Source organism: Chrysemys picta, chromosome 2 (assembly GCF_011386835.1).
Source record: "Chrysemys picta bellii isolate R12L10 chromosome 2, ASM1138683v2, whole genome shotgun sequence".
NCBI classification, from domain to species: Eukaryota; Metazoa; Chordata; order Testudines; family Emydidae; genus Chrysemys; species Chrysemys picta.
This window is the reverse complement of record NC_088792.1, coordinates 15,328,930-15,353,195: the sequence shown is the minus strand read 5'-3', so window position 1 is coordinate 15,353,195 and position 24,266 is coordinate 15,328,930. Positions and strand designations below refer to the sequence as shown.

Below are 24,266 nucleotides of genomic sequence, written 5' to 3'. Positions count from 1 at the left end.
GCTTGCTGGTTATAGCTTGTAATGCACTGAGTGATCCACTTGGCTGAACTTTGGGAAGAGGTGGCCTGACCTTTCACAGCCTTCCCCGAAGCCAAAAATAAATGGGGTGATTGCCGGACTGGCTCTGTCCTGGCTCAAGAAGAAAGAAGGGCTCTGAAAGCATCTGCAGCGTGATGCTTGGGCTCTCCTGGATTTGAGTGCGGTTTGGTGAAGAAAACAGGGATGTTGCTGGTTTGGGTCAAGTGAAACAAGACTCCACCAGGGTGGCACTTAAGGTCTCAGCCCCAGGAAGGCAGTTTTGAACGTGAGGTGACGAGAACACTTGGATGAGTGTTCAAAAGGCTCGTCAGACCTACATTAACATCCCTGAATGCGGGAGGGACCCTGCTGAAGGGAGTGTGTGCGTGAACCAGTCTTTGAGAGACTTTGGGAAAGTGAGCTGAGAGAACACTCTATGGGGTTGAACAGGAGGGTGACGCAGCGAAACGGAACCTGAGAGTACAGCTACGCAGCTGAAGACCTCCAGTAGTGCCTCTCAAAGCCCAGGGTCAACTGCCTTTAGCTTGTGGGGCTCAGGCTATGGGGCTAAAAATGGCAGTGTAGACATTCGGGCTTGGGCTGCAGCCCAGGCTTGGAAATTCAGCAAAACAGGGAGGGTCTCAGAGCCCAAATGTCTACACTGATATTTTAGCCCTGCTGGGCAAGCCCGAGTCAGTTGACCTGGGCTCTGAGACTCACTGCCGTAGGTTGTTTTGGTTTGTAGCCCCCCATCCCCCGAGAGAGCTGATGGTGACGCCCCATGACATGAGCGAGAGGACGTAAGCCAGACTCTTGGGAATAGGGGCTTGCACTGGAGCGAGACCATCTGACGCCCAGACGGAAAAGCTCTTCCACGCTGAGCTGGTGGAGGGTTTCCTGCTCCGTATCAGGAGCTGCTGGACAGCCGTGGAGCAATCCTAGGCTGTGATACTCAGCCAGTCAATGTCTGATCAGTCACTTGTAGCTCCCTGGGCTCTGGGTGGAGAGTTTGTCCTCAGTTCTGGGAGTGTAAAGCTGGTAGAGTGGGGAGAGACGTTAGTGGCTGTGTGGACAAAGGCCGTTAGCTTTGTGAGCCAATGCTATCCGGGCCAATAAGGAGCTATCAGAATCGCAGTGACTGCCATCTGCCTGATCTTCCTTATCACCCCTTGGGTAGCAGAGAGGTGGGTGGAAAAGCATGCAGACTTTGGCCCATAGCCTAAAGGTACCATTAAGGCACCAATGATTTTCAAAGTTACCGCTCAGTTGCTGCCTGACCCCCGTAGGTGCCTTAGTTTCTGTGGGTCAGCATTGACAAAGCTGCCTAAGCCCTGCCCTGACCCGGCTGCTAACGAGCAGCTCCGAGTACTCACTCAAACTGATGTCCAGGGTAGGTCTACATTGTAATCAAACACCCACAGCCAGGCAGTGTCAGACGACTCGGATTCGGGCTGTGGGGCTATACAATTGTGGTGTAGATGTTCATGCTCGGGCCGGACCCTGAGCTCTGGCACCCCACATGGGGGGAAGAGGGAGGGGTGGGGAGGGTCTCGGAGCTTTGGGCTCCAGCCTGAACATCTACACTGCAATTTTACAGCCCCACAGCCTGTGCCTGAATCAGCTGATATGGGCCAGCTGCGGGTGTTTGATGGTGGCACAGACCTGGCCTCAAAGCAGGATTCCCACTTCCTCATGCACTGTCTGGGGAGCCTGGGTACCTAACGCAGGGGTGTGAATTCCACTGGGGGACAGGGCACCTGGCGGTTAGGTGTTGCACTGCTGAGTGGTGCAATGCCTAAGCACCTGGGGCCTTGAGAACAGCATAGGAAAGACCCTGGGCTAGCACCTGCTCTGGAGCAGAAGCAAGGGCATTTGCGGTTGGCAAACAGCTCGAAGGAGAGGAGCCCCCATCTGCGGAATATAGGCTTGAGAGTGTCCATCAGGGACCATTCGTAGGAGAGAGGCATCGTCTGGGCCTTCCTCCTGAGTCTCTGCCTCCTAATGTTCTCGCTCTCACTGCCTTAGGAGGTCTAAGAAACAGTCGCAGCTCGGGCCTGGGCCAGGGGCCCCCAATGGCGGGGCTGGAGCTAAAGGGATAGGCTACAGAAGGTGCTGAGGCTCAAGGAGAGGTCTCACAGGGATATTGGGGGTCCTAAGGCATTCTGGAAGGGATCTTAAGGAGGATCCCTAAAGTCTGCTGGAGGGGATCAAGGGTGTGATCTGAGTTGCTCTCTCTCTGGGGGATCCCTTGGAGAAGGATGGGGATGGATGTCTGGAGGAGAGTCCCTGCTAGATTCTGGAAAGCAAGTGTTGTGGGCAAAAAGGAGGAGGAGAAGTCTGTTCTAGAGGTGATGCTGACAGTCTCCTGCTACTGATGCCAGAGAGATTGGTGCAGGTGGCATTGGAACCAAGGCTGGTGTGCTGGTGTGATTCCGGTACCCCTACAAAGAGTGTGGGTGCTGGTGAGAAGTCTTTGCCAGCACTGGGCTTCAGTGCTGGGGTGGACTTAGTTCTGCTCAGAGCAGGGTGACAAATAATTGGCCCAGGCTGCTCAGGTCTCAGGGGAAGGGAACTCTTCTGGTTTAGAAGTCAGAAGGCCCATGACTCCATTTCTTTGGTCTCTACTGTTCAAAGGAAGAGGATCAGCACCATGAGTTTCTCTTAGACTAGTGCTCAGCTCTGCCCTGCCTCCGTGTAGCTTCAGTGGGAAGCTCCAGGATGGTGCCAAATTTGCAGTGAAGGACCAAGTATGTCTGACTGAAAGGGGTTGCAGTCCCTTTCTTGATACCAGCAGTGAACTTTCACCTTCCAGTCCCTTTTTACCACTACAGAACATTGTGGTTTACCCTGGAACCAATGTTTGGAAAATTTCTAGAGTAGCCTTCATAAATGCCAACTAGCTCGAGCTAGTTAACATAATAATTAGCTAGAGGTAAAAACTCTATCATGGACCCATAGGCCTTAGGCCTACCCATAGGCCTTGTCTTCACTAGAAAAAGCAAAGTGAGTTTTTAGTTAACACATGGTTTTAGCTAACAGGTGGTAACTAACACCAGGTTAAGGCAAAGTAGCTTGTAATTTTAACATGTAATTTTAGCAGGCCAAGGTAAACCTGGCTCCCCCACAGTCTTTTATATCAACCTACTCCATGTTCTAACTACAAACTGCCTGGTCTCCACTAGCGTTTTGCCTTGTGTTACCACATTTGTGAACATCAGTTAATGCACCTTTTTTCCTAGTGAGGCTGTACTCGTATTAACACAAGGGTGTTATGAAGGTTAGTTAATATTTATACACTCTTCAAAGGAACTGCCATTATCTGCAAAGGCTTATCTAATTCTGGACTGTTTTAAGAAAGGTAAGAGATACTGTTGGCCCGGGATTGGTAGCTTTTGCTCACAAACCTTTTGACTGGAATGAGTTAACACATTTCAGCCAACACTTGTACTGAACTAGCCAGGAAAAAAGGCAGGGGCACTACCATATTCAAACAAAATTGTTTTATTGAGAGTGTAAATGGAAATGTCTTCATATTGCTTTGATGAAATGACAGACAGCAGCTGTAGACAAATATGCTTTTTTTTTTTAAACAAATGAAAATGGATAAGGTAAAAATAAAGCTTTTTTTTTTTACTTGTACCTTTAAGCAACATAATCACAATATATACACAAAGAAAGCTAAAATAAAGCTATGTTGAAACCAGAGCGTTTCAATCAATACATTAGATAATTACAGATTGTGTCAATAAATACCCAGTTTTTAAACTGTTTAACAGGCAACTTTTTACACAGATACGGAGAGGGAAAAATATATATATTTACAGTTCAGTGCCCTGAAGAAGGAAAAAAAAAAGAAAAATCCTTTTTTTTTTTTTTTGGCACCAACACAAATAAAATGAATAAATTATAGAAAAAAAATCCACGAAGGCAGGAATCTTTATCCCCATCGTTCACTTTTAAAATGATAGATATGCAGAGAAACCTAGGAATGTTCTAAAACATAATCTTACATTAGTGCCAATAAATACAGAATGGTACCGGACACTTTTTGTCAGTATTTTTGATGCCGTCTGAAGAATAGAAACGACCACCAATTAGATAATCGAATGGGATTTTCAGAACAACAAAGAAAAATTCTTGAAATCCTCCATCTGCCAGTAGTTCACCTACAATGGCCCTCCTGCATGGCAGCCAAGTCCCATCCGGCAGCTGTTGCTAGGTAAGACTTGTATGCAAGTGTACCATTGCTCTGCATAGCACAGTGCAGGGTCCTCAGTGAGGGTTCCAGTGTGGAAGGAATGCTGGGGGCTCAGTCAGGATAGCTGGGGCTCCAGGAGCGAAGATGCAGGGTGTCCCAGAGAGGCCAGTGGAGTCTGATGAAGTTAAATCAGACCGCACCAATGGACTCCTGAGCAATGCAACCTGCAGCTATACAGAAACCCAGCTATTAGTCACAGCTGCAAAGGGTCACAGTTCAATTTGCGTTGTTCTAATATGGCCATTTAAAAGTTGACCAGCTCAGTACAAGAGAAGATCTACAATGGACAAAATAGCTCTCCTGGTATGTGAGAATTTCCTAATTGCTGGTAGCTGTGAACAGCTTGCCATGCCAATTAGAATACCAAATCATTTATTAACTAGCAGGTACAAACCATTGTAATCACTAAAGTTGGATATATTTATAGTTCAGCCAATGGAAGTGTTTTGCCTCAGCTTTTCATTAGGGTTTTTGTTTTAGCCTAAAAATCAGTCAAACTGACACCATCTTTTCTTGCTCGGGAGTCTGCATATGCTAGCCTATTCAGCAAAGCAGACACCACGGGGTTACATTCAGAATATGGGGTCGCTGCACGCACAACTTTTGTTTAAAATAGCTAGAGCTGGACATTTAATTCAATGTACACCAGGCTTTAAAAAGAAAAAATGTATTCCCTAGCCCCCATTTGGCTATTGCTCAAGTACAGGTATCACTGCATCACATACAAGAATTGAAACTTTTAAACCTATTTTTAAAGCTGGTAGATTTATACCATGATATCGGGATATACAAACTAGACCAACACACATTAGTACTGTTGGCATAGGCACTTAGTGTACTGCTAAAATACAGATTATGTCCAATTCTATGTAATGGCCAGTGACCTGTTTTCAGACGGATTTAAACATACATGCCTAAGAAGGCCTCTGATACTATTTGATTTTGTATTTATTGTTTAAAAAGATGCTCCAAATTATTCAGCTTTACTTTTTGATTTTAGGTTTTTCTAAAACGTATAAAAGCAATAAATAATCCAATACCTTCATTTTCATCTAATTGACTTGTATCATTTTATCTATAAAATGCATATAAATAGTCTGGCCCACTATGTTTTATAATGGTTAGACCCTTTACACGTCAGTGTACTAAGGAGCACTTAAATCGGGAGCGTGAGCAGTGTTGCTATAGTTTGCTTTGCTCTCCCAGTTCTACAGGCTGGAAAGGTCCTCTCCTCATCACATCTGCTGCCACCAATGGTTCCTCTGCATATTCAGGCACCATAATCGATCACTGAAGATCTCATGGCCAAATCCTTAGGCAATTAAATAAAATTATAAAATAATTTAAGAAAAAGGTTTTTTTAAATATAGTTAGTTCATATTATTTCTTGACTAGTTTAGGGGGGTTGTTTTCCATAGCAGAATTATGGACCTCACACAACATTGTATAATCCCATACATGAAAGGATTTTTAGCTACCAAGAGGATGTTTTTAATTATGAAAAAAAACCCCAAACCCCCCTTCCCTCACAAACGTCAACTGGCTTAGGCTCTTTTAGAAATGTTATACAAAGACGGAAAAGGTATCTGACAATCTCTAAAGTTAACACCTTTCCACCTCTTTTAAAAAACAGTGTTGTCGTCTTTAGGATCTGTGCTGCTAAAGACTTCTATTGCACTTCCAGGTCATTAATAAACCACAGTGCTATTCATGTACTAAAAGGTAAAAAATAAATAAATACAGATATATTATGTAAAAAATATGATTGTACACATAATACATCTGAGGTATTACCAATTTAAATAAGGTTTCATGCTAGTTCAAGCTTCGGTGGCTATTTAAATTCTGGAATTTGCAATAAATAGGTGAAAACGATTATGATCTAGTGTATGGATCTTTTCTGTAAACCTCTTCAGATTTAAACGTAAGAGCATGGCAGGCTCACTCTTATGCAAATCATTTTTCACAATAAATATGGATTCAAAAGTTGTTTTAAAAAGTTTCTGCAACACTGAATAGTTTCTAGAAGGGGCTGTTGTGTATGACTGGCAATGTTAACAAGGAGTATTTTAATAGGTCTTCTTATACAAAACACAGGTAAATTCGTACTTGAAAGTCTTCTCTTTTTTCCAAATTATGAAAGTTTATAAATTTTGCACAAACAGCAAGGGAACTGATTGTAGCTGCAGTATTTCAAAGTGTCCATGTTCTATAAAGACAAAAAATAATTTGTCTGCTTAGAAAGTTTTTTGTAGTATTTTCTCCTTCAGTGAAAGTTTGCTCAGTACTTCAGTTTTAATTTCAGTTTTCCTTCTTTTTTTAAACTTTCACGGTTTCCATTAGTGATGACTTAATGGCATCTTCTAAAAGCTGATTGTCTGTGAAAGGGACGGGGGTTTCTGGGACAGATTCAGACAAGCCAATTAGAGACTCCAGGAAACAGGTGCTCTGGTCTCCTGCCTGGGGAAAGCCAGGAAAATTAGGCAATTGAAACTGCAATGCTGAAAAGTTATCAAGGTTCTCATATTCCTTTAACGAGTTATAAAGAGGTCCCAAGTTGTAGTCGGAAAATGACTGAAAAAGATCCAAGGAGTCAGAGGAAAGGCTGAGATCTGTGTAGCTCTTTGAGCACTGCTCTGCAGAGGATGACATGCAGCAAGAAAGCCCATCACAGTGTGTATCAGCAGTTTCGTCTAGAAAACAACCGGCATCCTGATTGGCATTTTCATCCAGGCATTCGGAGATGTTTGACAAATGGCTTGAGTAGTTTCCAGTGCTGAGTTTTTCAGCAGTTGTACCACACTGGTCTTCAATGTTAGCACTAAAGAAGTCAGCAGGATGGAAACAGCTCAAGTTGTCTTGGCAATTATTACTGTTGTCTTCGATGTCAGAATCATTGAAGTGGAGTATTCTTGCCAGGCCATCATCATCAATATCGGACTGAGACTTATCTGACGGGACACTCTCGTACTGTTCTTCTGAATCCTCGCTCTGAATGGATGAAATCGAAGAGTCTGTCATATCACTACTACAGCTATTCTCCCCAACAGTCTCCAGGTCCATGTTGAACTGAAATGCTGGAGTCAGTGGGACAGCTCTTTCCTCAAACACGTTTTTCCCTGCCGAACAGCCAAATTGATGGAGTCTGTCCCGGAATGATGATTCGGGTTCTACATTCCTTTCACTGCTCTGCTGATTCTTTTCCAGTTCCAATTTCATGATGGTGTGGATAAAGTGAGTTTGCACTCTAGCCTGGTTGAATTCTATTCTCCCTTCCGTATTTCCACAGCCATCTTTCGTGCAGCCACAAGGAAATGAAGTGTGATCCATCTGCCATGAAGCAAAGAAGACAACAGTGTTAGACCTATGAGATTATGCCTCTACCTAAAGCATGGGGCCCATAAACCCAAGTATAACGTGAAAGAAAGTGACTGCAAGCTATGAGGAAACCCCAAAACTACAGCATAGCAAAATCTACATAGCAGAAATGGCCTCTACTGAGTGATTCTGAGAAACCATCTTCATAACAGAGCATACCAGCTAGCAGGTAAAAACAAACCCTCTTTAGAAGAAGGATAGGTCTCAATACAACTAAGACCAAAGGAGCTGAAAAGATCTAATGGGTAAAGCATATACCCTTTCAAAGGAAGTGTGAGTGGAAAATGTTGGACAAATAATATAAATAGCTATGTATTGATATCATATGCACATGTAACAAGAGCTATTGTGATAGTCACTGGGGACTGATCCCAGGACCCAGGCTGATAATAAGCAGAGCTTCTACCGTCTGAAGTAAAGGAGTAACAGCCGTAACTGGAACCTGCGGTCGATTCGCCCTCTGAGGACCAGTCACTAGAGGGTGATGTGTAAAACGCGCTGTACAGTAGGTTGCGCACACTCCACACACTTCTATCCCCACAGCCATGACACATAATGAATTGACATTTCAAAATCCATGGAATGCATCTTGAAGAACATATTTCAAGAGGCAAGCATCTCCAAGGAAAAACTGAACATGAATTCCTAAACGGAATTACACCGAGAGGGTGATACAGGCCAGCTCAGCCTGAAGTTACCTACAGGCAGAAACTTGAGGTTGGCACGCCAAACTCATCTCTTCGGGGTGGGGGGTGCTTAAAAACGGAGGAGGACTCTGAAGATTGGGTGAAGCTACGCACGACATCACATGCTGTAGACTGTTAGCCCGGCTTGACCTCACTTCAGAATTGGGATATAAACTAAGAAAATCCAGGAAATCCAAAGGGACACGATCAAGCCCTAACATGAGACCTGAACGCGTTGTTTAAGTTTGTGGGCATGTGCCTCTGATGCAGCCCTCTGCTCTACCTGCCTGCTCGGTTTTGGCAAGCCAGTGGAACATTAAATATGCATCAATCCTGCTTTAAGTGATCAGTATGGGAGTACAGATTTCCACACGTGGTGGATTTGCAGAAACATGCAGAAGAGAAGGACATCGAGACATGTACATGACTGCAAAGAAATGCAGCGCCCACTGGGCATCCCAAGGTGGGGGCTGTCCAGCAGAGATCTTGGAATTTTATCTATACTGCTACCCTCATTTTATCTTGTGCTCTTGAGAGGAGTAAGAAGGGCCTAATTTTCTATGCTCTGAAATACAGGTCAGAAAGATATGTACACATATACCATTTTTAAGGCAGGTAGCCAGAGCTCAGCCTGTCAATTTCAACAGTGTCCCTCTGACAGTTACCGTTTTTTAAATGCAAGTTAGAATTAGCGCATTTTACAATCTGCCTTTGCCAGCAGGAGAACCTACTCCATACTGCGCTTGCTAGCTAACCTTCCCCGCCTGCTTTTCTTTCTGCTTGTGTCAAGTCTGCAGACGCTGCCAAAAAGCCTGGCCGTGGACATAGTTCCAATCTGTGCAAGGACCCTTCTGATATTAAGTTTCACCCTCGTCTCAGTCCCAGCCTCGCTCGCATACGTCCCTAATGGATGCAAGGCACGACGCACAGCCTGGGTGGCACAGCGAGCGGCACGTACCTGACATTTAATGCCTGCTAAGCTACAGCTGCAGGTCTCTGGATCGCAGAACTCCTGGCAGTCACAGCCGCAGTCTTCACGGGACAGGCGGATGCTGTGCAGCTCCCGTTTCTCCTCTCTGTCGATCTTCTTCACCCCCATGGTTTTGAGCAGAGCACGTCTCTTTTTGGCAGGGTAGGGCTGTAGGAAGAAGCCGTCCTCCAGCTCCACATTGCTCACATCCACGTCATCGTCGGATATGTCCTCAGTAGTGAGCTGGCCGGCCTCCTCAGACTCCGCCGTGCCGTTCACCGTCAGCTGTGCCCAAAGAACAAGACGACAGAGTCAGGGCACCACATACACTCAAGAAACACATCTCAACCTAGCCAATAGGCAGCTGTACCAGCAAACACACACTTAGAACTAAGCCACAACAACAAATACGCCCCTTCCCCCTCCCCCCCATTACTGCACCGTGGCCTTTCCAAAATGGGTGTCTGCCATGTGCCTGGGGTAGGGGTGAAGAGACGGCTGTGGGAAGAATCAGAGAATGTGACCTAAAACTGGTGACCATTAAGACCCAGAGGGGCAGAAACTAAAGGGAGGGAGGGGACAGGTCTAGTCCTGCTTCTGAAATGCAGCAGCTTCTTGGGTGGCGAGGCAGACACCTGGTAAACTGCTCAAGTAGGAAGAGGAACATTTTGGCCAAGAACACCCGGGCAAATCTTTACTTTGCTCAAGAGAGATGTGAGATGGCCACTGAGCACACAGGAACAAGGTCTCCTCTAATTATTAAATTCACAGAATTCAGTTTCTTTACTTTTGGAGAACAGAAGAGCTGAGCTGCTCATATCTGCATTTGAACACATGCTTCTAGAAAATCTGGATATGTCAAAACTGATACTTAGACCTCTGAGATGCCCCTAATGGTGAAGTGGCCATAAACTAATCATAAATAAGGCTGCGATTTAGTCACGGAGGTCACCAATTCTGTGACTTCCAAAGACCTCTGTGACTTCAGCCAGCCCTGGCAGGGAGCTGCAGGGTCCCCTGCTGCCAGCGGTGGCAGGTGGACCTCCCGCAGCTCCCGGCCACCTCAGGTGAAAGGGGGCACGTCCGCTGCTCTTCGCAGCCCCAGGTGACCCGGAGACCACTGCAGCTCTCCGCTTGGGGGGGGCAGGAGGGACCCCCAGAGCTCCTGAGTTCGGAGCCCCCAGCGGAGGGGAACCCTGGAGCTCCCAGCCCACCCGCAGCTGCTCAGGCTCCTCGTTTTATCATGGATATTTTTAGTAACAGTCAGGGACAGGTCACAGCTTCCGTGAATTTTTCATTATTGCCTGTGACCCGTCCCTGACTGTTACTAAAAATATCCGTGACAAAATCTTTGCCTTAATCGTAAGGACTTGCACCAGCTAATGATAAATGATGCCACATGTTATTACTCACCTTCCATTTCAATGCCTCCAGTTTCTCCTCTTTTAACCGCTCCTTGAGTTTCTCCCGCCGAACGTTCTCCTGTTCCTTTGAAAATTCTGCCAGTGTAAACTGCCTGGATGAACTGTGCTTGCTCATCATCCCCAGGGTACAGCCACCCCGGCTAGGCACGCTGGTGAACCCCTGGCAGCGTGGAAAGTAAAACACAGTCACCTGGTCGAACTCCACATTGTTCTTCTTTAACCGCTTGGTTTTCTTCAGGATGGATGTAGCTAGAAAGGCAGAAATGAAAAAAAGGCACATGACATTCCTCTCCTATGAACAGATGTACATGAATTTTAACAGCTGCAAAACAGTGTAAGACTTCCACTTAGTCTACAGCAATCAACAAGTTAGTATTAGGCCAGTATCTCAGCAGACAGATCCTAAAGTGCAGTATGCAAACTCATTTCAAGGCAGGTGAAGGTGCTGCAAGAAATCACAGCCAATATATTTCTGCTAGCAAAGAACATTGATCAGTCTTGCTAAGAAGCAACTGCTTTTCTCCTCCTCACATTGATTTCCTCAAGGACGTTTACATTTACTTATTCTTCAAGTATAGCAGAGCATAACAAAATGGTGTGTGTGTGTATGTGTGTTCGTTCAGATTCTCTTTTGCACACTCCCAAATAATTTGCTTACTGCAGCTTAAATGGGAGAGCTCACAATTACTAATAGCTGCTCTTATGGTACTTCCTTTTGCAGCCACTGGGAGGAACTATGAATCTGTACTTTATTCTCAGGAGACTAATTTGAGAGCAGCTGCAAAGATGTTAATCTTTATACAGGTGATCCCAATATAAACATTGGCAACACAACACTGTGGTTTATCTTAAACTGCTATAACATGCTTTATGTATTTAGAAAGTTTAAAATACAATCTCTCCAGAGATATCTAGTTTTACATTGTCTCGTGTGACTATAAATATATAACAGATCAGATTTGCTAGTCTACAGGAGTAATTCCAGAATCACTCTGTTGCCCTGCACCTATCAGGACATATAAAATGGAATGCAAAACTGTGGCAATATTGGTTTAAGGAACTACTTTTCCTGCAACACGAACATGTTAGGAAGAAGAGGCAGCAAAGGACAAAATGAGCTTGTTTGCCCACGATCTCTGCTAGATTCTCAGAGAGGGTGGATGAAGTCTTAGTCAGCACAAAGATAATCAAATTTTAGAGCCCAAACCATTGAGAAGTATATAAACAGACCTCACATGGCAGGCGGAAAGTCTCCAGTTACTGGGGGGGACGGGGACAGGGGGACATTTCTTCCCAATGACAATGGCCTCCCAGCTCACCCTCTCAGCTAAAACAGCAATTTAAAAACTTGCCTTGACTGTATATGAAAAGTTGCGCCAGAATTTATTCTACATCTTTCTAGCTATGCCCTAGTGCAGACACACTTAAACTGGGGTAACCCTTGTTTACACTGGTTTAGCTTAAATCAGTAGTTTACCAAACCCTACTGTGCTAGGAACTATATGCACACCGAGTAAGACAGTAAATGTCCTGAAGGAGTTTAGAATCTAACTACACGAGACAGAAGAAGAATGATCATCCCCATTTTACAGATGGGAAACTGAGGCTGCAAAAAGATCCAGTGACTTGATCTTGCAAAGGGAATCACTGGCAGACTGTTCTGAACTCAAATCTCTGGATCCCAAAACTAGGCCTGAACCATCTCATTCCTCCGCTGACCAAAACTATTATGTATATGGAATTGTAATGACCAGCTATAAACTCAAAGGGTCTTTGCAGAGGTGGGGTGGGATCAGATACCCCTGAAGTTTAGAGAAATGCAGAACTGGAGTTAGTCATGCCCACTTTTAACAGTAAGCCTTATTTACCAACATATAAACAAACACTTCTTAGTTTAGTCTAAAGGAGCATTGGTGTAGCTATGTTAGCAGCTTCTACTAAACATATCAACAAAGCTTTTGAGCTTTCACACTGGTCATTGTCATTTTAATGACCTCTTCTCACTGGGCACAGCATTTTTGTGTAGTCTTGGCTTAACCATTTAAAAATATTTATTCTTTACCAGAACACCCCACCCACAAAAAAATAAAATTAATATAATTATACTTTGCTTCCACCCCCCCCCCTGCACAAAAAATTGTATTCTCATTCCTGACACTTTTTAAACGAGCCAGTGCATACAGAAAGTCCATTGTTATTTCACAAAACCCAGAGGACAAAAAAGAATGAGACTCTTTATTATTACAAGACTTCTAATGCCTTTTCAGACCAGTGGATGTTTGTGTATGTCTGCTAAGTGGACCTTAACTGCAAGATATTTGCAGGGCTCAAGTATAATTTACTTGGTAAAGCTATTTCCCTTAGCTGAAGATTGTGCGCATTGTAATTTTTGGATGACAAGTGAGGGAAGTTCATATGTGTTTCCCCAAAGCAACCCAAACTGGTAGTAGCTGCTAGGAAAACAAAATTGCATTTGTCTGCACCAGCAGCAGTGTTAGATGTGTCGCATTATTTGGCAAGTCATCCGGTTTGCTTACGAAACCATTCTGAAGTGGTTTGTATTAACTAAGTAAGCCATTGGCTAATCACTTGTACCCTACTTTTTTTTAAAAAAATGGGCACCTATAAACTAACATTTAGGCCCCTAGTTGCCCATTTAGATACCTGAAGGTAGATTTAGGTACTTAACTTCAGGCTCCTATCGTTGCAAATTAGAGCCTCTATGCAAATTCATAGAGGCCCTAATTGTTATAAAATATAGGAGTAACCAGTTGAAGAAAACTATCCTTAAAATGCAGGCTGAGTAAATGGACCATATTTATAAAATTATATGCACTAGACTTCATAGACTCATTCCATAGTTTACAATGAATAAATAAGTGTCTGCCAAGATCTTGGGAGTGACTGTAATAACTATCCACAGTGATAGTGCCATGTTTTAAAAATCTGTTTGCAAAGTCTTTGCACATATGTGGACTCCATGAGAATACAGCCCCACCATCTGGATATAACAACATATACTGTCATGGGATACTTACGAGTGAAACTGGAGGGCAAGGCAGTGCTGGGCTTGCTGTCTCCTCGGGAGTTTTCCTCGTCTGTTTCCCAACCTGATGAGGCCGAAGAAGAGGAGAAAGGGGAGCAGGAGGAAGAGGAGCAGTAGGTGGCATCATCCTCCAGTTCATCATACTTCCTTTTCAATACTCCACTCATGGTTATTCGGTATTTTTCATATAACTGAAAAATAAGGGAGAAAAGAAAAATAAAGCATGGGCGACAATGGATGTTCTTCACAAGGGGTGAAATTCGCTCCTGCGCAGGGAACCAACACAAATACCAAATACCACTTAAGCCTTATTTTGAGGGCTTCATTGGCATTTCGGTGGCTTCCGTGTCAGCTCTCTGCACGTGGTTAAGATTTACCCCTATGTACCTAAAGATCAGAGGGAAAGATGTTTAGGCCACCTACCTATAAGTCACACATTTGCTACCCTCACATTTGCAGGGCTGTTCCCTCACAACCTTGATAGGTGGTGGAGCACATCATGATTTCAGTTTCTACATCAACTAATTCCCATCCATGAAAGCTGTCCCCCTGATTTCCACCATAATACGAATGGTTACTGCTTAAACTGCTATGTTTTTTGAACACATCCAAGCCTCTCCCCTACTTTTGAGGTTCACCTTTTTACCTAAAAAGAACAGGAGTACTTGTGGCACCTTAGAGACTAACAAATTTATTAGAGCATAAGCTTTCGTGGACTACAGCCCACTTCTTCGGATGCATATAGAGTGGAATAAATATTGAGGAGATATATGAGTGGAATAAATATTGAGGAGATATATATACGTATATCTCCTCAATATTTATTCCACTCTATATGCATCCGAAGAAGTGGGCTGTAGTCCACGAAAGCTTATGCTCTAATAAATTTGTTAGTCTCTAAGGTGCCACAAGTACTCCTGTTCGTTTTGCGGATACAGACTAACACGGCTGCTACTCTGAAACCATTTTTACCTAATTCACCCTACCTTCAAACCTTATTTCTAACAACTCAACTGAATTTCCATGCAACATTCCACCCATATTAAGATTGTACAAAAAAAAGTGGCTGTAGGTTACTACACACACACACGATCTTCCACACACTCATTCATTCCATCAACAGAAATGTTAACAAACAATAAGTATTACATTTTGTGCACTAAATCTTTTATGTTAACTCCTTACCCAAATCACTTACTAGGAAGTTACAGCTCTAGCTTCTTGCTAATTACAAAAAGAAGCCAGTTTGTTGAGAACAATCCCTTGCCATGATTTACTTGCTTCAGTCCCCTGGGGGCTTATTAAATGAAGCACTGAAATACAAATATATCAAATGCAAGAAACAACCCTTCCTCTCAGTTTCTTTCAGATTCAGCCCACTGTTCACTAAACCATGTGTTTATTTTGTGTTATATATCACACACACTACCAATTAAAAGCAATAGAGCTAATTAAAAACAAAGTCATTCTGTACTTGTCTGGATTTCTAAATTTTGTTCATTTCTTTTTCCAACTTTCAACCCACCAAACAACTTCACATTTAATCCTTTAGCGTCTTTGGAATAAGAATTTCCTACAACAAAAAGACACTACACTTTGCATATAATATACCAACTGAATCATATCACTTACTCTACAGCTCAAAATGTAGTTAGTCAGAACACTCTTGGGGAGAATTCTGTTTGGACCAAAGACCTTTTCTCCCTAGAAAGCCCTAGATACAACAACCTGGATGCCTCTCTATTTTGATAGAAATCACCACTGGTCTATTTAGGTTTGAAGTGGGTGAGCACATAACCAGACGTCACGACAAGATTATTACTGGAAGAATGACTCACTATGATTCAAACCAGTGCATTTGTATATTTATCAGCAACAAACATGTGAGGCTACAATTCATGACATCCCAGAGCTAGAGTTCAGAAACTTCCTTTGGCAAGGAAATAGGTGCAGTTTATGAGAATCACCCACTCGTACTGAGGGAGGGATGATACAGTGGCTCCAGTCACTTGGCATGACACGAGAACGGCTGCTCCTTAGTAAGCAGTTTTAGCAACCTATGAAACGAAGAGGATATTATCAGAAAGTTTCGCTGAATGATAAGAACAGAACTCGATCCAAAGTCCACACAGCCAAACACAGCTGACATGGGGGAAGCAAGACAAGCAGAAGGATGCTGCCTCCTTCTCTTTTCCAGATGCCTTACAAAAAAGGTCGACAATTAAAATATAAAAAGTCACAGTTTAAGAATCTTAGAAAACATTGAGTGAATGAAGCCTGGCCACGGACACTAACAGTTACCAAGCTGCCTATTACCAAGTTACACAGAACTTCTTGAACTGCATGGAATCCAGAGATCTCACGGGATTGTTCCACTTAACATCCTTAATTCTAAAAAAAACAAAGGCATCCTTTAACGTGACATTAACTCAGAACACAAGGATGTGTCAGATACGTATTAAAAACAGGCTTGCAATCTTATAAAGCCCAGTGTTATACTTGACTGCCAGAAACTCTCCTCCCCAATCAAGGTTAGACTTTTCTATTAGCACAAATGTGTTTGTGACCATAATTGTATTACTACCTATTTCCTTTGCATGTCTAGTCTGTTAAATCTTCTTTAAAAGCTCCTGCCAAGTGTGGGCACACAGCAAAAAATGCATATTTCAAAACCTTTTAATGAGGGGATTTTAACATTTCAATAGCATTGCATAAGAATACTTAGCGCATCTATATAGCTCTTTATATCTTCAAAGCTCTATACAAACACTAATTAATTATGTTGACAAACAGCTTTCCATAAGACAATAGTCTCTAACAGGTTAAAAATTGCAGGCTGTAATGGCCCTTTGGTTATAAGAAAGTTAATCATTTACTGCAGCATGGCTGTATTGGGGCTTCAAAGGCACTAGGCAATGCAACTTTCTAATCTGAAGTTGGGCTCAATAAAGAGCATTTTTTATACAATATTTTCATACTAGGGGAAAAGTAACTGTTTCCCCAGCCTCTTTTTACACCCGTTGTTGACAGCTCTAACATGACAAGGAGACAGAACTAACATTGCAGGTGGTTTTGCCACAGTTGTTTTTTTGGCCTTAATCCAAAACAGATGGGGAGGTGGTGGATTTGGATATCTTCCATCAGTAACACCACATGTACTACCTGACACCTGGCTTAACCCCTTTGCTACTTTCCATTGAGCTCACCTTCAGCAAGAACTCCCCAGTGACCACAAGGAAGCTCAGCTGTTAGTATAAATTCTCACTGTACTTATGTGCTTTCTCCCCCATTTTACAAAATGAACACGAACTCGGTAGCTTAAAAAACAACAACCATCTTCTCAGTGTGGGGTTTGAAACAAGCTCTGTGCAGAAGTCTGAGGTTTTATTCAGCTCCATTTTACAAGTCTGTTCCAACGATAAAGTTGGAGTGTCTGAGCTAGTACTCAACTATTCCTTACTTTATTGTTTGTTTGATTTCCCCCCTCCTATTTCAGAGCACTGGGGTGGAGGGGGAAGTAATTTAAAGCAGCCCCAGTCGTGTTAAGGAGTAATCACTCTTCACTCTCTCATGCCTCTATGCTTGTGGACAGCTCATTTGTAAAGCATACATGTGTATGGGGCCTGGCAGCTGCTCTTACATCACAGTCACCTTCCACCCCAACGTTCAGACTTTTGAGCTACATCATCATTTGCAAGGGATCCCCCATTTTAAACAAACAGGGATGAAAGTAACCCTCCCTTTGCTTGTGCCATCTGAGCCGGCCCAATGGCTACTATGACAGATGTCAAGCAGCAAACACAGGAAACTTGTGGAACAGTCAAGGTCGCACTACAAAAAAGATAAATAATAGGGAAATAACACAGATCATGTCAAGCTCACTTGAAGCAAAGCTCCCCCCTGAACAACGTAAACTACTGCTTTGGAAGAGTGTTACCTTTGGAATTTGTGCTCACAGACCACCTACACTGAAATCAGCCACAACCATCTTCCAACCCAGCCTAACCAACAGCCAAATTCTGGCCTCTCTTCCATCTCCCTGATTGCTCAGTCACTAATCTGTGCCTCAAGAGCTATATTTGGCAGTTGGGTGGTACAAATAGGCTACCACTGGGCATAAAAGAGAACCAAGACCACAACAGTTTCACTTGCAGGCAAAAAGGCACGTTAGAAATACTGAAAACAAAGGCTACAACAACAACATACCTGATTGCTTACAAGTTACATTTGTTTTTATTTTGTTTAATTGGCCTGTACATGCACTTCCAAGATGACACTCAAAGTTGGCTGGCCTAAATGGCTGTTGACAGTGGTCTCATTATAAAGTGGGAAAGTGTCAATGTGAAAATCAGCACTGAACAGAGAAGCACATGAATAAGGCACACACACTGGTCTGTTTATAAAGACACAGCAAATCATGTTACAGATAAACAGATGGTCTTAATGATTGTTGGACTGAAGCACAAAACCATGGTCAAGGTAGGTTATAATCTAGGATTACCTAATGCAATAAAGTCCAGTATAAAAGTGCTCACCATGCATAAGGTATTTTCCCCAAGAGTGGGAAGAAGGAAAAAATGTATCACTTCTCTTCATAAGAATGAAGTGAGCTAAACATTTAGGGAAAAAAATACCCCGCTACAGTATGACAAAGTTATTTCAAATATTTTATTGCATTGTCAATGCATAAGTAGAGATCATGCAAACACAGTTCTCGATTAATGGGGAAAAGCTTTTACTGAAACTGCTCCCCCTCTTACCCAAAGCATTTTTCCCTTTTCTGTTTTTGATTTTAAGATGGAACATTTCCTCAGGTAGAGTTTTAAAAACTTTTTCACAAACTATACAGATATAGTGAAGCTGCATCCTCAGTGTCTGGTTGCACCCACCCAAAAAGAAAATCCTACAGAATAGAGTTAAACATTTGAGGTAAAGCCAATCACTTTTCCGTGAGAGCAGAATTCGGCCCAGGAATCTGAACACTGCCTTGAAACTCTGATATCTCTCAGCCTGTTGAATGATCAGCCAATAAAACCTGAATGCCAATTTATACCCAGTGAGGATATTTGAATTGCAGTAATTCCACAATTAAAATGTCTGTATCGGACATAAATATGGTTTTAAGAATAAGCCACCAAACTACACAGCAGCTTGAAAAAGGGTCCTATTCTTGCACTCTCAAGTCTGCAAGTACCAAATACAAGAGGAGGTTTTTTTCCCCACTTTTTTTTTTTTATATAACCTGAAATAAAATAATCCCATCTCCCTTTTGGTTGCCAAAAAAGACATTCTGTTCTTGGCTAAGACTCCTTACTCATCTATTTTACTGAAAACAGCTTTTTGAACAAGTACATAATGCGATGGATCAAACCCGCAGGAATTCCACTAGCACCGCAACTCCCACTATCTTGGGAATACTTTCTAACAAATATTTAGCTCAGATGTGCATTCCTCTCTCTCTCTCTCTCTCTCTCTTTTTTTTTTGAACATCAAACTTGGGGCAGAGGGGGGATGTCTGGTGGGGGAAGGGGAATTGAAATGGCTAAATCCTTTTTCTGGCTCTCAGCAAGTCGCAAGGCAAAGCCCTAGTACACTGGAATGCAAGGAATTAATGTTTTAACTATCCTACTCTTGGACTACATATAAACAGTAAATATTTCAAGTAATTTAGATTTAAGAAGATTTGGCATTTATTTAGTCAACCAGAGGAAAAGCAACCAAAAACAATAGTGTTCCTTTAGTCTATTTATAACTAACCCCACAAGACATTATGTTTGTGTATGCAACTTGCTGGTCGTTTTACTGCAGAATATAAACTATTTGCATTTTTACTTCATAGCTGTTATACGCAATTGTACAATTGAATGGTTGCAGGGTAATCAACCGAGTCAAACTACAGAACCTTCTTAGACTAGATCCAGTTGCTGTAGGTTCTGCATTCACTAATACCAGGCTGGACATCCAGGCTTATAAAGAGCATCAGAAAGGACATCAGTCTGCAGTGACATTTTAAAGTTTGGTTTCATGTCTGAGGAGCCAATGCATGAAGGAATTCAAAATTTGTGCAAAAGTAATTTAAAGTGCAGCTCTACTCTGAAAAGCAACTTTGTAAAAATGTTGTCATGGACTTAAATTTTTTTTTCCCTGTAACTTTCAGATCAAATCTGTTCCATTTACAAGTAAAAAGATGCCAGCTCGGCAAGCAACCTGAAATCCGAAAGTCAAAGTGGGTTCTTTCTGGCTCATGGATCAATAACAACAAAGAGTCTGCAACTGGAAATTAGTTAGCAATTCTGTTGCTCCATGAGTCAGATTAGAATCCAGCTCCGTCCCCCAGGTCTGCACGTCTGACAAGAGCAAATATTAGTTTAAAAACACCACCATGTATTTTAGTCAGGAAGGACACTGAATACACTCACAGAGCAAGTCTTGGAGTAAGACAGTGCAATTTTTACAGTCTCTCTTCAGACGAGGGGGCACTCATTTATTTACATGCCTCTGTTGACTGCAGGTCAGACGACCTTGGTATCTAGCATTAACAAAAATTGGCGTAGAGCAGAGCTTTTAATTTAACCATCTGAATATCAGATAACTAAAAACAGAGGTGCTTTCACTGAAGCTTCTAGATTACTTAATAATCAGTACTCTACTGGCATTGATTCATTGAGCATCCATTCATTTAACTATTTTAATTCTCTGGATATTTGAGTGGTTTCCAAAGCACAGTGTTACAATATCACCTAGCCTTACAATATCACCAGGTTTGATGTAGGCATTTTGAAGAAGCTACCATAAATAGAACCAGCCTAGAAAGGAAAGTGCAAGGAAAAAAGTCTCCCTCCCAGTTTCCTGCTCAAGCATTGAGTGAAAAGCAAGGGATAGCCAGTCTCACAGACAGTATTCCAAGAAATACAAGCCGTGCTTTCCAGTTCAAACCAGATCATTTTAACCCAGCTGGGTACGGTTTCATAACCTTACTCTGGGTAAAAATAGACTCTGCCTACCATGCAACAGCAAAAACTGAACTAGTCAGTTCCACAGAATAAAAGCATGAATCAGTTTATAGTGCAAGTTTATTCCTATGCCAAAATATTTTTCATAGGAAGAATTTAAGTAGTGCTTTCTCTAACACTTTTCCAAAAGCCAAGCCTGTACTTTCCCCACCATGCCATTATTTCTTGTTGACAACTGGAAAGGTGAATAAAAAACAGCAAAATACATAGGAGCTTATTTGATTTGGCTGCTAAGAAATTAAGCTTCCAGGTCTACTTGCAAGGGATCTTACTATAATAAATATGAAAATACAGTGTGCACTTTGTCTAGGAAAATCCTCTATTTGATTACCCCTTATGAATAATTCACAACAGGTTTCCATATTTGTCCTCGAGTAGGTACACACTGTACATTACCTTTTCTCCTATGTGTGCACACTTTTCCTGCACTAAATTATTAAAAGGCTTGCCAGCAGCTGTATGGTCTATTAGAGTGAAACACACATCTACCAGACCCTAAAACAAACCTCCTGATCTTGATGGCTTCACTTAAAATTGCTTAGCAAAAACTCCAGTTGTAAAATGTTAGATGACTCGATAGTTCAATGCAACAAATAACTACACATTTACATTTGTAGATGGCTATAAACATTTTCTGTTGATCACAACTATTTTTTTTTAATTGGACATTTTACTAGGACATCATTACTTCAGAACAAAGTTTTCATGCATATCAACCTTTTCCTAAGACTAGATTGTATAATGTGTGTGTGACACACAATCTAAAGAAAACCTCAAAAAGAACAGGAGTACTTGTGGCACCTTAGAGACTAACAAATTTTCTAAAGAAAACCTGTTTGGTTTGAGGAAAAAATACACATTCATGAAACTTTACCATTTTAATCCAGGTATAAACTTGAAGAAAAGTCAGATTGTTTACTTAATAAATTAAGACAAGAGCCACTGCTCTGGGAAGAGGAAACTGATTTGCATACAGTACACAGAAAAAGTCACAGGCTGTGGGGGTAAAAGCACCTTCCTGCCTGGTGTTTGGGCAGCAGGACAATGCAGCTGATCAATTTGTCTCTAAACCAGTAGGTGTTGCTGTGGCAATGGAAAAATACTGTCAGTTTTGCAAATTTGGGCGATATAACTATCAAGTGCCCCCATTTCTTCAAATATCAACAGAAAATTCAAACTGCAGCCTTTAAACATGGAGAGCTTAGGCTCTTTTTCTCAAGACAAAACTGAGTGTCACCACCAAAATGAAAAGTTATTCCCTGCATTTACATTTATAGTACGAAACCAGTTTTGATGCATGAGCAGCGTTAATATATCCTTAAGGAATGCCATATAATAAATGCTCTGGCTATTTTTCTCCTGTTGCCACTGATGTGAGGATACTGACGCTATTTCAGACAACACCTGGGCATCTAGAAAAGAACCGGATTTTAATCGTGGGCAAAAAACTACATCCAAAGGCATCTCCACTAGCTTGCCTACTGGGAAGGGATCTCATGCAGCAGTCTATATGACAGAATGGAAAACCCTCAGTGGATGAAACAATGTTAGTGTCTTCCCTGCACGCCTGGGACCACGGAAGGAAGAAAAGCAGGCATCAAATTCCTTACAAGCAAAAGAAGTCCCCTGCCTTGTTAATTTGCCCAGAGGGAATGTGCATTCCCTTCAGAGGAGATAGCCCAGCATGGAGCCAGAGATCATTATCTCTTCGGGCTGGGGGACCTGGGCTCCTTAATTAACTTCTTTTGAACTGTTTTGGTGCACATCACTCCAGGACATGGGGAGGGGACGGGCCGGCTCTCAATGCAGCCACTGTGAGCGAGACTCAGCAGCGAGAGGAACAACTTTGACCAGCTAAACGTTACTGACCACGGCCCTGGAGACACCAGCGCCCTGTACAATCAGGGGCTGGGATTCTTGGGCAGGCAGCGCGCTCCGCAGTCATGTACGGGGGGCAAGGGCCGGGGGGAGCCGGACAGTGCGAGTCACCCCCCCCCCCGGGGGCAGCCGGTAGCGCCGGGCCCCATGACACCCCCACAGTCCCCCGCCGCCATCTCGCGCTGTGCTCCCCACCCCGACTGGAAGGTGGCGCTACCCCCCAATGCATTTCCTCTCCCGCCCCCATGCCAGCCCCCGGCACTGTCCTGTGTCCCCCCTTTCCCATGCGAGGTCCCGAGCCGCCACCGGGCGCCCCACTGAGCCGGCGCCCGCTTTACGCCCCCTCCTCCCCGCTGCCAGATCCCACGTCTCGGCAGCGCCCCCGTCCCGCGACTCAGCTCCCCCCGCCGTGCGCCCAGCTCCTGGGGCGCCCCCGCTCCGCTCTCGGGTGCCTGCCCTCCCCCTCCAGGCTATCTGTGCCCCCCCGTCCCCTCCAGTCCGGGGCGTCTCTGCTGCGCCCCCTCCAGGCCGGGGCGTCTCGGCTGCGCCCCCCTCCCCGGCTCCCCGCCCCCTCCAGGCCGGGGCGTCTCGGCTGCGCCCCCTCCAGTCCGGGGCGTCTTTGCTGCGCCCCCCTCCCCAGCTCCCCGCCCCCTCCAGGCCGGGGCGTCTCGGCTGCGCCCCCCTCCAGTCCGGGGCGTCTCTGCTGCGCCCCCCCACCCCGCCCCCTCCAGTCCGGGGCGACTCGGCTGCGCCCCCCTCCCCGGCTCCTCCCGCGCCGCCCCCTCTAGCCCTGGGTGCCCCCCTCCCGCTCCGGCGCCTCTGCTGCCCCCCTTTCCTCTCCCCAAGAACTGCAGTTGCGCTGGAGCCAGCCCGAGCCCCGCTCACTGCCCGAGCTCCGGAGACCTTCCCCCTCCCCAAAGTCACCCCGACCCCAGCCCCTCCGGGGCCAGGCACCGGCCGCCCCGAGAGAGCAGCAGCCGGAGACACCTACCTGCGCCTGGGTTCCGGCGGGGGCGGCGAGCGATGGAGACGGAGGGGCGCCGAGCCGAGCAGGCGCCAGCAGTCCCGGCAGATCGGCTCCGGGCTCCGCAGCTCGCAGGACGGAGCCTTCGCTCAGCTTCGCATCGTCTAGACGAGCGGCTGCTGCTGTGTCTGGAGCTGCGGAAGGACTGGCTGTGCCTGGCTCGGCTCTGCGCCTCCCTCCTCCTCCGGGCGCAGCAGCGCTGCCCTTTTTCGTCAGTGGAAAACTCCTGGGCGCTGACGCAGGCGGTGACAAGGGAGCCGGAGCCCTGCCTGCCTCCAGCCCACACTCCGCTTCCTGCCCCCTCCCTCGGCGCAGCCCGGGAGCAGAGCGAGTCCTACCTCCCCTCCAGGAGAGAAATTACAAGGAGCAGGGAAAGGGGAGAGAATGAGTCAGTGTCTGGCTGCTGGGAGAGGCCCCGACTGACATCAAGGGCTCCTGTGTTCAGAGGGACAACATGGTACACACCTAACAACAATGGGGGGAGGCAGGGCGTCAGACTCAGGACTCCTGGGTTCTAGCTCAGATGCCCTTCGTGATTAACTGAGTGACCTTTGACGTCATGTCACCTAAC

At 44.4% G+C, this 24,266-nt stretch overlaps 1 protein-coding gene across 1 annotated transcript; it reads right to left on the bottom strand.

Annotated features, from left to right (window-relative positions):
* Positions 1 to 3,503: 3,503 nt before the first annotated feature.
* Positions 3,504 to 23,995, bottom strand: CSRNP1 (cysteine and serine rich nuclear protein 1). Its single transcript, XM_005297143.4, has 5 exons — positions 23,663 to 23,995; positions 13,773 to 13,971; positions 10,724 to 10,983; positions 9,299 to 9,595; positions 3,504 to 7,606 (listed from the first exon to the last, which is right to left on the bottom strand). Exons 2-5 carry the CDS (start codon positions 13,945 to 13,947, stop codon positions 6,596 to 6,598), a joined length of 1,743 nt encoding a protein of 580 aa, XP_005297200.2. The 5' UTR covers positions 13,948 to 13,971; positions 23,663 to 23,995; the 3' UTR covers positions 3,504 to 6,595.
* Between the last annotated feature and the right edge of the window lie 271 nt (positions 23,996 to 24,266).

What these genes read in the sequence shown, in the direction of transcription:
- CSRNP1 (XM_005297143.4), bottom strand. Translation starts at nt 13,947, where the DNA reads ATGAGTGGAGTATTGAAAAGGAAGTATGATGAACTGGAGGATGATGCC. An exon ending in CTTGCCCTCCAGTTTCACTC is followed by an intron (nt 10,984 to 13,772) that starts GTAAGTATCCCA and finishes CTGCCTTTCTAG; the next exon opens with CTACATCCATCCTGAAGAAA. An exon ending in TAGCAGGCATTAAATGTCAG is followed by an intron (nt 7,607 to 9,298) that starts GTACGTGCCGCT and finishes GCTTCATGGCAG; the next exon opens with ATGGATCACACTTCATTTCC.